This window comes from Eleutherodactylus coqui, chromosome 6 (genome assembly GCF_035609145.1).
Source record: "Eleutherodactylus coqui strain aEleCoq1 chromosome 6, aEleCoq1.hap1, whole genome shotgun sequence".
NCBI classification, from domain to species: Eukaryota; Metazoa; Chordata; class Amphibia; order Anura; family Eleutherodactylidae; genus Eleutherodactylus; species Eleutherodactylus coqui.
In genome coordinates, this window is record NC_089842.1 from 163,444,375 (window position 1) to 163,459,872 (window position 15,498).

Sequence of the window (15,498 nt, forward strand, 5' to 3'; positions counted from 1 at the left end):
GACCCCATGCCTAAATGATTTTCTCTCCATGTTAATTTCCGGGTTATAACCTTGATGGTGCAAAAGTGGTGTGAAAGTGAAAACAAAAAAAATTAATCTTCACCCTTGCCTGCCCAGTTATGAGAACCTGTGGTGTTAGTCTGTTAACCTCCTACTCATTTCATCTTTTCCTGTTAAGCAAATCATGAAGGACAGATGGATCAATGCGGGACATGAAGAGGATGAGCTCAAACCGTTTGTTGAGCCAGAGCTTGATATAGCAGACCAGAAGCGAATAGGTAATTATTTATGATGGTATATTCCGACTACCACTAACTTAAGACATTTACGTTCGCTTAATTCTGTTCGTAGATTAGAAAACAAAATTGAATTTCTCTACTTCCGCAACAGATGTCTTAATATTAACAATGAAAGCTTAATTTCTAGTGTCCACGTCTTCCCTAATCAGGCGAACCTGCTAACCAGTACTTAATGGCTGCTTTCGAAAATCAGTGCCACGTCTGTCCTCTGGTTATGGGTGGTATTGCAACTTGGCTCCATTCACTCCAATTAAACTGAGCTGCAATACCAGACACAACTTATGAATCAGTTAGGCTGCCTGTCCACGGGCGATATGTCACTGCGTTATCCGCGGCGATAATCCGGCTGCGGGTAGCGCAGTGAATGCTTTTCATGGGCTAACTATGGAAAGCGCAGCCCGTCGTCCAGGAGGGGAGAATCCTAGCGATTCTCCACTTTCAGGATTAAAAACGTGGCATGATTTCCCTCGCAGTTCTCCACGGTGAGCCTGTTAGTGCCGTTGTGGCTTCCCGCCCTCTTCCCCATGATGTAAGATTTTCTTTCCTCCCTTTTCCTCTTCCTGGTTCTGCAGTTCATATTGTAGTAGTTATCTGTAGGGTTATGGTGGTTTTTGTAGCGTGACATGGTCAAATTACCATTTCTGTTAAGATGTTTGATTCTGATCATCTTTTTTTTTTTCCCCCACAGATATAATGGTTGGAATGGGTTATTCAAGAGAAGAGATTCAAGAATCTCTCAGCAAGATGAAATATGATGAAATCACTGCTACATATTTGTTACTTGGAAGAAAATCATCTGAGGTATTACTACATCACCCTTGTACAGAGAGAATTTTTAATGTCCTCCAAAAAATTGCATTACTAGTCTGGTTAGAGAATTGCAGTTATAGGGATAATTATGTTAATTGGAAATAAAATGGTAACCTAAAGAGTATAGACCCTAGTATTCAATTTAAACATCAAGTCAATGAAGCTCTTGCTGCCAACCTGTCCCTGATGCACCTATTCTTACCCTAGTTAGTAACAGGTGGGATGAAATACAAGGTGAATGTTACCTCTGGAGGTTTGTTTGAGCTTCCTAGATCCCTATTATATCTGAAATTATGGTATTCCTCCAGTAATGTCACCCAGTAGACTTTTTTTGTCGTAACAATGTTTTCTCTACAGTTGGATGCCAGTGATTCCAGCTCTAGCAGCAATTTGTCACTCGCTAAGGTCAGACCAAGCAGTGATCTGAATAATAGCACTGGACAATCCCCCCTCCATAAGGTGCAGCGAAGCATCTCTTCCGGTCAGAAGCAGAGACGGTACAGTGATCATGGTGAGTGGGTTTCGCAGAATTACTACTTATGATATATGAAACTAAATACATTTCCTGTAGAATGGTTGCCTGCTTTCAGCATCAGAAACTAGGTCTTCCCCACTCATATGGGGTATATTTAGGCCTCATGTCCACGGGCGGGTCGGGTTCTGTGTGTGGGAGCCCCACCGCGAGATCCCACGCTGCCCACGGCATTAGGACATTACTTACCAGTCCGGATGCATGCGGGTTGTCCGTCGTCTCCTCCATGCTTTCCCGTGGGACCCCGAGTGCCAGTTGTGCCGCAGATTGGACGGCTTCCATTGACTTCAGTGGAAGCCGTCCCTCCAGGATCCGCGGCAAAATGGATCATGCTGCGATTTGTTTTCAGGACTGGAAGGTCTGGAAAAGAAACCCACATGCCTTAATAAATTTGCCGGTGCCCATGATTGTCTGTGGGCGGCTTGAACTCCGAAACATCCGCGCGGGTGCCCCACACGGATCCCAGAATGCAAACCCGCATATGGACATGAGCCCATACTAATAGCAACTTCTGGTACCTCTAAAATGTGCTACAGAGGGTATATTATAGACTTTGTACTGTAATGGTGGAACGGTCAGCGGGTCAGTTGGTCATAGGAGGTAGTTGTGTTGCATTTACTGTCCTAGCAGTATACTGGGTGTCGCTGCACACCTAGCACGCTGCAGGAAGCAAGGTTGTAGATGGTGCCCAACTGCAGATGCTGGGATACAGCAATGGATTATAGGTTTAAAAAGTAACTCTCCAGATTTTGCCTAATTTCCAGTTTTAAGCAAAGGACTTGGAGTGCACCCACCTTATTCCATGTTGTATAGACAAATCTTTGTTTTCTGGTTGCAGCTGGCCCCGCCAACCCTCCTGGTACAGTTTACCCAAAACGAAGCCAGACAAGCACCACGGATAATGATCTGAAGGAAGAGGGGCAGTCCCGGAAATCAAGTAGTACGGTCAGTGGGCGAGGAGTCACTCCTCCTAGCCCGATGCTTGGCAATGCAAACAACCCCAATAAAGCAGATATCCCTGAACGGAAGAAGAGTTCAGTCCCCAGTGTAAGTACATCAAGTATCAATGAAATGTTTTATACGTTTGTTGTTTTTATTGAAAGATTTTTCAAAGGAAACCATTTCAGTAATATACCCACAGTTGTCGTAGCAGACTGAATTCTCAGCCTGTCAATATCATGGTTGCATATCAATCATACAGCAATACATATCAATGTAGAAAACCATCACTTTGTGACTATGCAGTATTCCCTGTAAACACCATGTAGACCAAGAGTCTGAAATAATGAGTCCACTGAAAATGTCAATGCTGCAAAAAATCCTGCACTCTAGCCTCTTCTTGCTGTGGGAAAAAAATTCATTCGTCTAAGGAATTTAAATTCAAACAGGATTAGATTGTTTTGCTGCCACAAAATGCCCCGATCCCTCCTGGCAAGTTGAAAAGGTTAAAGTCTGGGTCAGTTTTCAAGAATCATGTTGGAAGAGCACTTTTACAGAGTTTGTTTCTGTAGTGCAGTAACCCAACGTTCTCTCCCCTGCAGAATAATTCGGCGTCGAGTGGAATGACACGTCGAAATACTTACGTGTGCAGTGAGCGTGCCTCCACCGATCGTCATTCGGTCATTCAAAATGGCAAAGAGAACAGGTAAGATTTATTTTTGTAGGGGGCGTCTAGTAAGTCCTAGACAGGAGATGAGGCTGATTTCCAGGTTGTATGCAAACCATTATAGTCGGACAGAAATCTTTAAGTCTTTCTGACTCCTTACTGCTAATGCCTGAAGGAAGCCTTTTTTCATAGAATTATGTAACAGCGGATGTGTAAGAAATGCTTAGGTGGAAATTAGCATAATGGCTTGGATGTCAGTAAATGAAAACAGATAGTCCATCACCTGCCCCATGGCAATCGGCAAACATTGGTTTAGACCTGCGAAACAAAGTTGACCATTTCACCAGAGAAACTTCCTTTTTTTAAAGTTTCACATTTCTTTTTAATTCTGCCCGGAAGCCCTAAAAACCTGTATGTGTACCATTGGTATAATCATTAAATAAGGGATCAGAAATAATGCATGAGGCTCTGCTTAGACTTTAGGACGTAATGCCAATGTTTGAGGAATTCTTAGAGCGTAAGTAAGCTTTCAATTCTAGGACTTGTATGTATGGAGATATGGAATGTTTTCTGTTTTATTTTCTTCTTAACTTAGACTTTTTATGCTTTTTGCTATCATTTGCGCCTGTGTTATTGGTCCATTATACTTTCTGTCTGCCCAAACCTATTCTACCCCCCCTTCCCATCACAGCCTGACAGGAATTTTCGCTTATGCAACTAGTCCTGCCTCAGTATGTGCCATATCTTCAATCTTTGCTCGGCTGCGGCATCCGAAATCGATGTCCATGTCAGCCTCCAGGCACTCCGAGATGTTACCAACAAATACCAGTGAAGCAGATCACTTCGGGCCTGCGTAAGAATATTTAAAAAGAACACACAAAAACATAAAAACATTTACAAACAAAGTATCTGTTGAACTAACATTACCCATTGCCCCTAAGTGTCATACTGTCCCCCAGTCGTGATTAAAGACCTCTGTCGCATTTCCCATTTGGGTCCATTACCATTTTTTCCCCTTTTCTCATAGTTAAAGCTGTTCAGATATGTCTTTCATGGTAATAATGTCTATGGAAACCCATCTAAAATCTATTCCTTGATCTTTGCCTATAAACCCTGGTAGTGTGTGTTTTTCATGTTGCACTTTTAACAGTTAAAGCGCAACAGGGTCATGCTGAATACTAAGATCTCCTTCTAAGCGTTTCACACATGACCAGTGGCGTGTATAACATTTGTAGTTAACGTCCTTGTGCATTCGGACTACATTCAGATGTTTTCCATTATCTCACCATTGTTTAATAATTTCCAAAGTGTCAGCCATTTATCTTCATTATGTTGCATTTGCTTAAAGCGCACCTCCTGTGAAAATGGAAATATTTCTGTAGATATACAGTTGATCCCATTTTTCACCCTTCCTATCATTTCATACAGCAGTCCAGGATGCAGAGATATGTAGGATTGTGTTTGGAGGCTTCTCGCATTGGAGGGGCTGCTTTCTGTCCCAGTGCATGTAGAACTGATTATGGTAGAAGGAAGCTGGCAGAAAGTTACCAGATAAATTGGTCCTTTCAGTGCAAGGACCCTGCTTATCTCCTATCTCTGCTACCTAGGCTCTTATTACTAAGACTTTGCTTCAGTCAAATCTTAACTTTTAGGCTTTGAGTAGAGGTGTGCTTTAAGACTGGTTCCAGTTATGCATTTGTTTGCATTAATTCAGTATCTTAAAGGGGTGTGATGGTTACTTAAACACAAATGTACTAAAATGACAAATAACATTTTTAAAAAGCAAATAAAAAATGACAAAAGTACTCTTCCGTCTCCTGCTAACCCAGCGCAGCGTGCTCTGGCAGTTCCCCACTTGTCTATGCATGTGACTGCTGCAATCAATTAGTGGCTTCAGTACTCGGTGATGCCAGTAAGGCTATGTTCATATTGTGTTCAGTGAACACATTCAGCATATGCCCTGGGGGGGGTGTTTGGCACTTGCCCTCTGTTAGGCTAACTGAGCCTATGGCTAGGTTTGGGGTATTTACCTTTTGGCCTATGTTAGGCTTGGTATACTTTGCTGTACTTTTCCTATAAAGCATAAAAGGTATGCCAGAGTTCTCATCCCTCCTCTCCACCCCTCCAACTTGGCCAATGTATTTTACAGTATAGCTTTGCAGTGGTATACGTCTAGAGTATACATCGGGAAGCACTCAAAGTATATCTCTTACATAAAGCCCAAACTTAGGCCTCATGCACACGGGTGGATTCGATTTGCAGAATCTGCATCCTGCTGTACTAGTCGCCCAAAGGAAAGCATGGAGCTTCCTCCTCTCCGCGCACTCATACAGATTTGATTTGTGTATTACGAGTGCGGATAAAAAATCACAGCATTCTCCATTGATCTCTATGGAAGCGAGTGATCCACAATTCAATTGCGGATGTGTAAGCAGATACCTCTCTGCGGATGTGTAAGCAGGGAGGAGGGGGGAAACAGTCCCCCTGCAGGCGATTCGCGTACATCCGTACTAAAAAAAAAAAAAATTGCATTGGTGATCACCGGCAAATATTTAAAAATCATTTCCGCGCTGACTCACAGGTCTCCGCTGCAGAAATCAGTGTGTCAATCCGTGCGTGCCGTGTGCATGATGCCGTAAAGTGAACAGAGTCTAAGCACAACACATGACCGCTGAAAAGCTTCAGCAGTCATGTGACACATCATGGGTGACCACCTGTAAACAAATATCAGTGGGGGACTGCAGGAGCTTGCATTTGCACTGGATTAACAGGTAATTGAAGGGGTGAGTACTTGTATTTTGTTACTTTGGAACATTTTTAGATTTTTATTTTTTTTCTTCTGAAGGCCTTGAGTTTAGCAGGTGTGACGTTCATTCCTTCTTGTGACTAAGGTGCAATTACACAGCAAAATTCTAGTTCCATCACATACAAAATACAGACCAGCTACCGATGTTACAGAATTTAGGTTTGTGAAGTTTTAAATGGAATGTCAAACCAAAAACAGACTTGCACATTGTGCAAATCCAAATTTTTGTTAGTTTTTCTTTTTGTATTTTTCCTGCCATTTTTTTTACTGTCATCTGTAGTTGGTTCCAAAAATGCAGGATTTTAAGGTTTATTTTTTTTATTAACAGGACAGCCTGACACTTCCTGTTCTGTAGAGAACGTTTCAGCAGTTATCTCGTTTTAGAAAAACACTCCTCAATAAGACTGGTGGATCTACCATTCACAATAGGGAATGGTCACAGCTCACCTCCTCCCTGTCCTTGCACAGTGACCTCTGTACAGGTCAGAGTATGCCTAGAGCAATCTCCCATTGTGTGAATGACCCATGATTTATTCGGCGAAACATCTCTAAATGCTGTTAAATGCAGCTCAGGCAAGATGGCTGCCCATGTTGTAAATTTGTGTTCTCTTTTCTGTACATGACAATCAGCAAATACAAATTGTTTTAATTAGTTAAAAGGGTTTTTTTTTTAGGTGACGCCAAGCCTTTTATCTGTTTTCTAGTCTGTCATCTTTACACACCAATGTATGAATTTTTCTGCTCTATTTCCTAGACCTTTTGGGAGGAGAGCAAATGCAGTTATTCACCGACGTTACACTGGTTTCAACCATATCAGACTGGCTACTAGAGTTTTGCTGTTATGATCACCTGTCTCTATTACCTGCTAATCTTGTTTCAAGGCCACACCCCTTAGAAGATGTTGTCTAAATCTAGAAGGCTTGCAGTATTTATGCAGCACTTTGTGAATACTACTGGTAGTCTTATTAAATTCAGAAATATCTTTAAAGGGGTTTTCCCATTACCTAAAATTGCTTCACAACCTCTCTGTACTTCCTGCTTGCTGCTGATCAGGACATGTGACTGCTGCAGCCAATCACTGGCTATAGATAGTTACCGTTGTAGCCAGTGTTTGCCTGCCGCAGTCACATGTCCTGATCAGCAGCAATCAGGTAGTACACAGTGACTGTAAAGCATTTTTAAGTAGTGGCAAACCCCCTTTAAGGGGAGATAATTGCAGTGGTTAACAGATCTGAATAAAGTCCATATGTAAGGTCTAGCTCAACTATGTCTCCTTATCACAGCACAATCCCTGATCAAAGAACATCAGTGGCCTCAACGCACAGCATAACTAGCACCACTACTCCAGACCGTATGCGCTTCCCCCGAGGAACCGCCAGCCGAAGCACTTTCCACGGCCAGCTCCGTGAGCGACGCACTGCAACCTACAATGGACCACCCGCCTCACCCAGTTTATCTCATGAAGCCACACCTCTGTCACAGACTCGAAGTAGAGGCTCCACTAATCTTTTTAGTAAATTAACTTCAAAATTAACTAGAAGGTAAGTTTTTTTTTAAAGGTGGTGTGGGAATTTTTTCACCCGCTGTGTACCATCACTCCCCAAAAGATCCCTGTCAGTTTTACTTCTGTTGTATGTTTTGTATCTATGTATATCTTGTGCCATATTTATAATATTTTTGTTTTTGTTGCTTTTTGTTTTCCTTTCTGTTCTATTCTGTAAACATTATAGACTTGTGGTTCATTGGAACAGTTTACAGTCTTTGTATAGGCTCTGGCCCCTTGTACATATATAATCATGTACTAGATGAGCAATAACTAGCAGAACAATTGAAGTCTAATGTCACCAGCATCCAACCCATTCTATGCAAAATACTACCAACCAGACTGGGGAATGGCATCCTTTCTCTTCAGTTATGTAAGGAACAGGGAGAATAATGGGCAGTTATAAGGTGTTATGGGAAGTCGGTGGTTTAGGGTGTGGAGTCTGTGATTGTAGTGCAGTGGGGAATATAAGGCCTACACTTAACAAGCAGTAGATATCTGAATTCCCTTTTAGCATATTGGGTCCATACAATCAAAGCTTAAGTACCTAAACTAAATGCACCCACAATATGCTAAAGTGCAAAAAAGGCCGGTGGGTCCTGACTCCTAAGTAACCAATGAGATAATGCCATTGGATCTCCTGTCAGCTCTGCCCAAAGAAGTTTATTCTTTATTGCAAACTTTTTTGCTTGCACCCCAATGGGTGGGTAGTGTAGAAGACACTTCTGGACCATCTGAATCTGTAATCGCTGCCCTTAGACTTGCTCTGCTTCCAGTGTCTACAATACATTTGTGCACTACATTGCAGCTATTCTGGTGAAGGGTGATATCTGCCCCCCACCCACCTCCACAGTTTCTTTATTCCTGCAGCTAGCACAGTGCTGCACCAACCCCAGTGTGACTCGTTTCGGATCATTTAGGAATCAAAACTTTAGTGTTAGCATCTATGAGGAATAGTTCATTGAAACACAGATAGTTATAGCTGTATATCTGGAGGAAAAAAAACAAGCATAAAATGTGGGCTTTTTTACTGCTTGTTAAGTATTGTGCCATAGATGTGTATCATAGTGCAATAATAAACCAGATGCCTTCTATTTGCTTCCAATCTGGACCAGGGATGAAAGCGCAACCTGCTGAGCCATTGAGACACTGTAAAGTATCATTGCTTTTTGTTTTGTAGAGTAGAGCATTTGCTAGCATTAAGTATATTTTAGAACCTATAAATGCATTTAAAGGGGTTGTCTGGCTTCAGTTTTTATCAACAGGTTCCCCATGTGTAAAAATAACATCAATTTATTCTCTCCTCTCCCAGGTCCCTGCTATGTCCAGCGCCACCACTCCAAGTCGACCCTCATGCATTCACATGCTGCCGCAGCATGTGTATGGGATGTCACACGTTGCTGCAGCCAGTGACAGAGCTTGGCAATTGTGCACCGAACTGTCATTGGCTGCGGCAGCCTGTGAAAGCACATATACAGGCTGCAGTGCATCAATGGGGAGACCTGGAGCCGTGGCACTGGACACCAGGAGAGATGGCTGTTAACCTGACTACTTGTTAGACATGAGGAACATGTTCAATTAAACATTGAAAAGTAAGACAACCCCTTTTAACACTTGCAATTTCTTGGGTGGTGAAAGCCGCTCAGGCTTTAATACTACAGTGTTGTCTTGTTCATTCCTAGTAAACCCCTCACTTGTGTATCTACTTCTTGTAGTAGTCTCTTGAGTATATGTTTAGAACTTGGATTATTTGAAACAAATGTACATTGTAACTTCAACACTAAATCTACCTCCAAGTTTCACCTGCTGGTGTAATCTGGTATTGCACGAGAATAATTCATATCAAGTTCCAGTGCGTTGTATTGAGGGGGAATTAGGGGGAGAATTAAATTTTGGTCTTGAAGAGGAACATTTTTGAAGCTTACATCTAGATGGCTCATTTCTCGCACTGGTCTGTCTTTATAGGGGGCAACATTTTATGCATTCTTTCCAAGCTTGACAGTATTTTGCTTTCCTTTTGTGCCCGCAGCATTATAAATCTATAGATGAAATTAATGTATGCAGATTTGCTCAGGTTATTTTGTACTAGTCTTTGGGTTGCAGCCATTCTCATAGCCATCCACACGGATGAAGCTCTATCTGCTCTAGTCTCCTTTCTCTCAGCCAAGACCCCTGTTGCTTCTGTACAGACCATGCTTTGTTGTGATAGTCTGCTATAGAAATGCCAACCGAATACTCCACTTGATAGGAGCTCAGCTAAGTTGCTAGTGTGTCAGCACAATGCTATCAGGCTTCAAGCACCGTCCTGCAGAATTGGTTTAGGATATGTAATGTAGCTCAAGTTTGTTACAAAGGGAAGTGGTGCAAAGTACTGGACAATACGCCATGTACAAAAGTAAATGTTAAAGGGAATCTGTTTCTATCTCTTGGCAGGCCTCTCTGAGAGCAGCAGACACATAGTGGCAGCCAGACACATAGAACTGCAGGAGGTAGTCCTTCATATTTATGAACTGCAACTAGTCCTGCCTAATCCACCATCCAACCACAGATTGATAGCGGTCTTCCTGCATACAATAAGCAGCTGCCAATCAGTTGCTGGAGGGCTGAGTGTGCATGGCTAGATGCCTCTCATGAATATAGAGGACTACTTCCTGTAGTCCTCTGTGTGGGAGAAACTTGTATTTTAGTAGTAGCAGCCAAACTATGGCACAGATACATACTGCAGTCATATCACTGTAATCGGCGTGCCTATTGTTACCCTTTAATGCTGCTCTCGGAGAGGGCTGCAAAAAGATGGCAATGTTCCCTGCAATAGGTTTGTCTTATTAGAGAGAACCTGTGGAGTTATTCATTGTCAGGTGTGCAGATTGCAGCCTTACATGTCTTCTGTAGGTGCAGCCTGTGTGTTCTGGCAGGAACCTGATGTATCCGTGAGATGAAGGCTCCAACCCCCACCCATTCAGCCGCTGATAGACCTATTTCTTCCTATGCACAGTGACGAGGAGAAAAGTGCTTTGCAGCAAAGATGACGTTACCAACACGGCAACATGTGACCATTGCTGTTTATCACTGGCCAAGGTGAGCTGGTGACTGGCTGCAGCGGTCACATGGCCCCCTGTATCAGTAATGTCATCGCTGCTGTGTGAGGTGTAGATGCAGGGTCCCCGACACCATTGGATCTGGCGCGTCAGGGCATAAGATGAGGTAAGTATGCTGCCTTTTTATGTTTTTATAGCCTGGTGAGCAGCTTTCAGAATTGGATAATCCATTTGAAGATGCTAAGCTAGTCTATACCTGATATGCAGTCCCTTCAGGTGTGGGCAGCTGCAGCTTAGCTGCATTTAAAGGGGATTTCCAGGCAATGTTTATTGATGGCCTATCTTCATCAGATCATTAATAGCTTATTGGGTGGGGTCCGCAGCTTGGGACGTAGATGATCAGCATTTTCAGCTGCACGCTGTCAGCGCCACAGCACATAGGGTACAGTGCAGAAGCTGATGCTGAGACCCCTGTGTAGTGGTTGGCGCTGGTATTTTCAGGTGCAGCTGTCATTTATTTTAATGGGACCCTAGCCTGCAACTATAAGCGCTAGCCACTACACAGAGGTGTTTGGTATCTGCTTCCACTCTGTACCGTGTATGGGGTTGCGCTAATAGCGGGTGCCTGAACAGTTGATCCTGAATGGCAGACCCCAGCAAATCCTCTATTAATGACCTATCCTGACGATAGATCATCAATAAACATTTCCGGGAAAATGCCTTTTAAGCAGTGCCTCTTACCAGAAGCTCAGGCTGCCACTCTGTCCCTTCCGCATGCTTTACAATGCAGCTCTGCTCAGATTAGCTCTGCTTCAGTCTATACTGAATTATGTAAGCCTGCTTAATTACTAGCATCTAGTTACATTTGGAGGCATGAAGCACAACATGCCTGTTTCCTGCATATCAACAAGCAGTACGTTTCATGAATGTTCCTCTTTAACTAACAGTTTCTGTGAATATCACTTTGCGTTAAGCAAACCTCTGGGACAAAGATGGCCACACCACATCTCTACCTGATGCACGGTGTGCATAAGTATGCGTCTGTAGTCTAAAGGCCCATTTACATGTTAAGAATCATTCAAACCAGTGAAAGATTAAAAAGTTTTGCGATCAATTTGCATAAAGTGTTAATGACCATTAACACTTAATCATTATTTGCATGTAAAAGGGCATCCATGAGCTGTTTGCAGAGCCCAGCGTGTGATGAATCACACACCAAGCTGTGCACACATCTGCACTGTTCTCTTCGTGGCTGCTGGCAGATCACAATGTTATCTGCAGACTCCCGTGGAGATAATGGCATGCAATCTATTGAGAGATACTTTGTCTCACTAGCTGAATGATGGATTTTAAGTTCACCTTAAAATCATTGTTCAAGCGAAAACTGCATAATGCTCGCGTTTACATGTAATGATTATCACTCATTTTCAGTCGTTTAAACGAATTTTGCTTGATAATCGTTACATGTAAATGGGCCTTAAGACACGTCCTACTGCTCTGACTAGTAGTTAGTCTTTACATTGGCAGCACTGGCCAATCATATAGTTTGTCTAATGATGCATTCTAATACACAGTGTGCATCAGGTAGTCAGAGAAGCAATTCAGCCATCTTTGTCCCGGACCAGAGGCTTACAGTAACGTTACTACTGAGTAATTTAGTGTAAAGAATGGTTAAACAGGTAGTCGGTAGTCTTTTTTTTCCCTTTTCTTTTCCATGTGTTGCTGGGTGTCGAGTCCTTGAACAAAGACTAACTTGTATTGTATTTTGTCTGTATCCTTAAATTTGAAAGTATTATTGCTGCCTATAATGTTCACTTTGCGCTTTATTTTCCAGTCATTTGGCAACAAAAAACTAACATAATTAGGTTCTTCGAACATTTGAGGCCACTTGTTTTGTACTGTATATATCCAACTAGTTTACATCAATCTGTTAACGGCAATACAATAATGTCTATGGTATGTGCGTTCTCAGCAATTTACATCAGCTCTAACAAGAGAAAAAAATTCTCAGGGCCAAATAATCAACTCCTAAGTTATGTTCCAAATCCAACTTAAGACCCTTTCGTCAGAGAGCAGTCCAACATCTGGCAGGTCCAGAGGCTCTAAAATTGAAGATCTAATCCTGCTGCTGTGTCTTAGAGTTAACTATCTGGAATTAAGATGTTTGTAAAAAGAAAAATTGCCTTTTACATAGTTTCCAACCTAACTTGCTTGTAACAACGTTTAATAAAACATTCAGAAACACCCTGTTTGTGTGACATACTCAGTTTCATAATTAATTAAGATTTGTTTTCATGTGCATCGAGACACGTAGAAAATTGTTCACTCACTCTCTACTACATAGCTTCAGCAGAACACACATACGCACCAGAATTGGAAAAGCCCTGTATTGTGGCTTCTAGTTTTTGTCAGCAGAGGACGATTTCCTTAAAGGGGTTGTCTAAGGCCACCTGCAGACGGGCGGGTCGCGGAATTTCCGCTCGTGTGCAGGCGGCCTAAAGTGAGAGAGAAAAATTTCTTTGCAGGAAATGGCACCATTTGGGTTGGCTGGTATTGCCGTTCACCCCCATTCAAGTAATTACAGCTAAACTGCAATGCCAGACACAACCCATGGACAGGGCTGGTGCTAATTTTGGGAGTGAAAGGGGATTTCTTCTAATCTCGTACAATAACTTTAGGCTGGGTCACGGCAGATTTGCGGTGAGCGTTCCTCCCTGCAATTCATAGTAGAATACAGGTCTGCAGGATTTTTTTGCACATTTTGCTGCTCATAGACCCAGCCTTACTTCCCTATACCCAATGATCTGAAATATCTTATTATAGTCCGCTAAGGACAGATTAGAGGAATGTTTCACAGTACGTGCCTACATGTGCTTGAGGTGCACTTGATAGTGCATTTTAGAAGGAAAGTTTTTTTGTTGTTGTACACAATCTTAATTCCCCCCCCCCCCTTCCCCCCCCACCGCTTTGTAGTTTTATGCAAACACCTGTAATCGCGTATATGTAATGTGTTACCACAACTGCAGATATTTCAGAGACTCTTGTAGAAGGATTTCTTTTTCCTACCACTTGCTTCCTGTAAAGGGAATCCATGATGCCCAGCCTGGAATGTTTGATTATGCTGAACATGACTGACAACCTATATGATCACAGAATACACACTGAGATACTGCAGTTGCCTGTCAATTGTTTAACATGGACAAGACAAAAAAGACTGCCTTCCCTGACATCTGATCCTCTCACAAAAAATTAAAGAACATACCTAGTGCCTGGAAAATGTGCCTGGAAGTGGGACACGGGTCGACGATGGTCAGCTGACCACAGAACAAGGCTGCATTGGGAGGCTGCGTGGGCAAGCTCGGCCAAATCTGACCAAAATCCCAGTCTGTAACCATTACATCAACTTCTGTGGTTAACCATTTCATGTTATGCAAAAAAAAAAAGTTTTTCATATGGTGCTCCTTGAAATACAAAGGCAGGATTTATCAGCCGTGTTATGCATGTGCTACACTTTAAGCATTGAACGTCATTGGTCAGCACTGTCAAAACTGACGGTTTTATGCCTAGTGGAAAGGAGGGCATTGCATGACAGATATTCAAACCCCACCAAAGAATTACTATATTATGCATCACTCTTAGAAGATCTTGCATTGAGCATACCAGTGTTAAGTGTAGGGAGGTGGGAATACATGGCGATGCGCTTATGTACTGTGCTCTGCGCTAGGATCTTCACAGGATGGCTGCATTAGGCTACAGCACAGGATATCATGTAGTCCTAATAAAATCATATACCTTATGTTAGGAACAGCATTTGAGGTAATGCTTGACAAAGGAATTCACAGAAGACCAGTACTGCTTGTATTCTCCACCCCTGCCTCCTATCATGCTAGGTATAACAGTGTGTATTTTTCGCCTGGAGTGTTGAAAAGGCAGGGAAATCTGCCGCTAGTTGCGGAAGTGGGTTAAAGAGAAAAGTTACTCAATGTGCCTGAGATCTGCTAATCAGCGGAAAGGCCTTGAAAATATATATGGCATTGTTGATTGAACTCCATTTTTAATTTTTTTTAAATTTTTATTCCTGCCATTGTACGACGAATAAGTACAAAGACAGTGGCTGGAAGCTTCGGACTGTCTGATTTGATGGACTGCTACTATATTTTTAGATAATACTACAATATTTAAAAAATGATTTAACCTCCAATTGTACCTTATTGGTCTAAATCTTTGTTACATTTAATAGGCTCCTCAAATGCTTTCCAGGCCTTAAATAAGAAAAGGAAAATTAGAAGAAAAAGAAAGGAACCACACTATTTATATTCAATCTTTTATCAATCATTTGTCAAGTTTACAAGTTGCTTTTTGCCCATTTGCTTGCGATCTGACCCTTGTTCTAAGTAGTGGACCCCCCCAATTTTTTTTTTTTTTTTAACTGGTCCTCTAGTCTGTAAACATAAGGGTTCATAGAACTCATACCCGCTGCACCGTGTTTCCCTTGCTGCCGCTTTGGGCCTCTGCTCTGCTCTGCTGTTTTGTTTAAAGGCTGCAGTCGGGCTGTGACGTCCCGCAAGCCTGTTGCTGCAGCCAATGACAGTTCAACAATGATCGCTGAGCCCTGTCATTGGCTGCAGCAGCTTGTTTGTGGGATGGCACAGGCTGACTGAAGCCTGTAAATATGACATCTGCAGGCATCTATGGGTATCCCTGCTGGTGGATTAAGCAGGGAAAGGTGAATAGGAGCTCTTTATTATGTTTACACACTAGGGGACCTGTTTAAGATTTTTTTTTTTAATTACACATACCCCTTTAGGGATGTACTACCCTAAAACCAGTCTAACAAAACAGGGTTGTTCAGTAAAGCATGCCT

The 15,498-nt window shown here is 42.4% G+C and overlaps 1 protein-coding gene across 4 annotated transcripts in view; it reads left to right on the plus strand.

Annotated features, from left to right (window-relative positions):
* MARK3 (microtubule affinity regulating kinase 3) overlaps window positions 1-15,498 on the plus strand; it is a 69,913-nt gene that overhangs the window by 47,166 nt on the left and 7,249 nt on the right. For all 4 annotated transcript variants that reach the window (XM_066608112.1, XM_066608115.1, XM_066608114.1 and 1 more), the window contains exons 10-15: window positions 179-278; window positions 988-1,100; window positions 1,467-1,620; window positions 2,480-2,688; window positions 3,183-3,286; window positions 7,337-7,594. In XM_066608112.1, coding sequence (XP_066464209.1) covers window positions 179-278; window positions 988-1,100; window positions 1,467-1,620; window positions 2,480-2,688; window positions 3,183-3,286; window positions 7,337-7,594 — 938 coding nt within the window. The remainder of the gene's footprint in view (window positions 1-178; window positions 279-987; window positions 1,101-1,466; window positions 1,621-2,479; window positions 2,689-3,182; window positions 3,287-7,336; window positions 7,595-15,498) is intronic.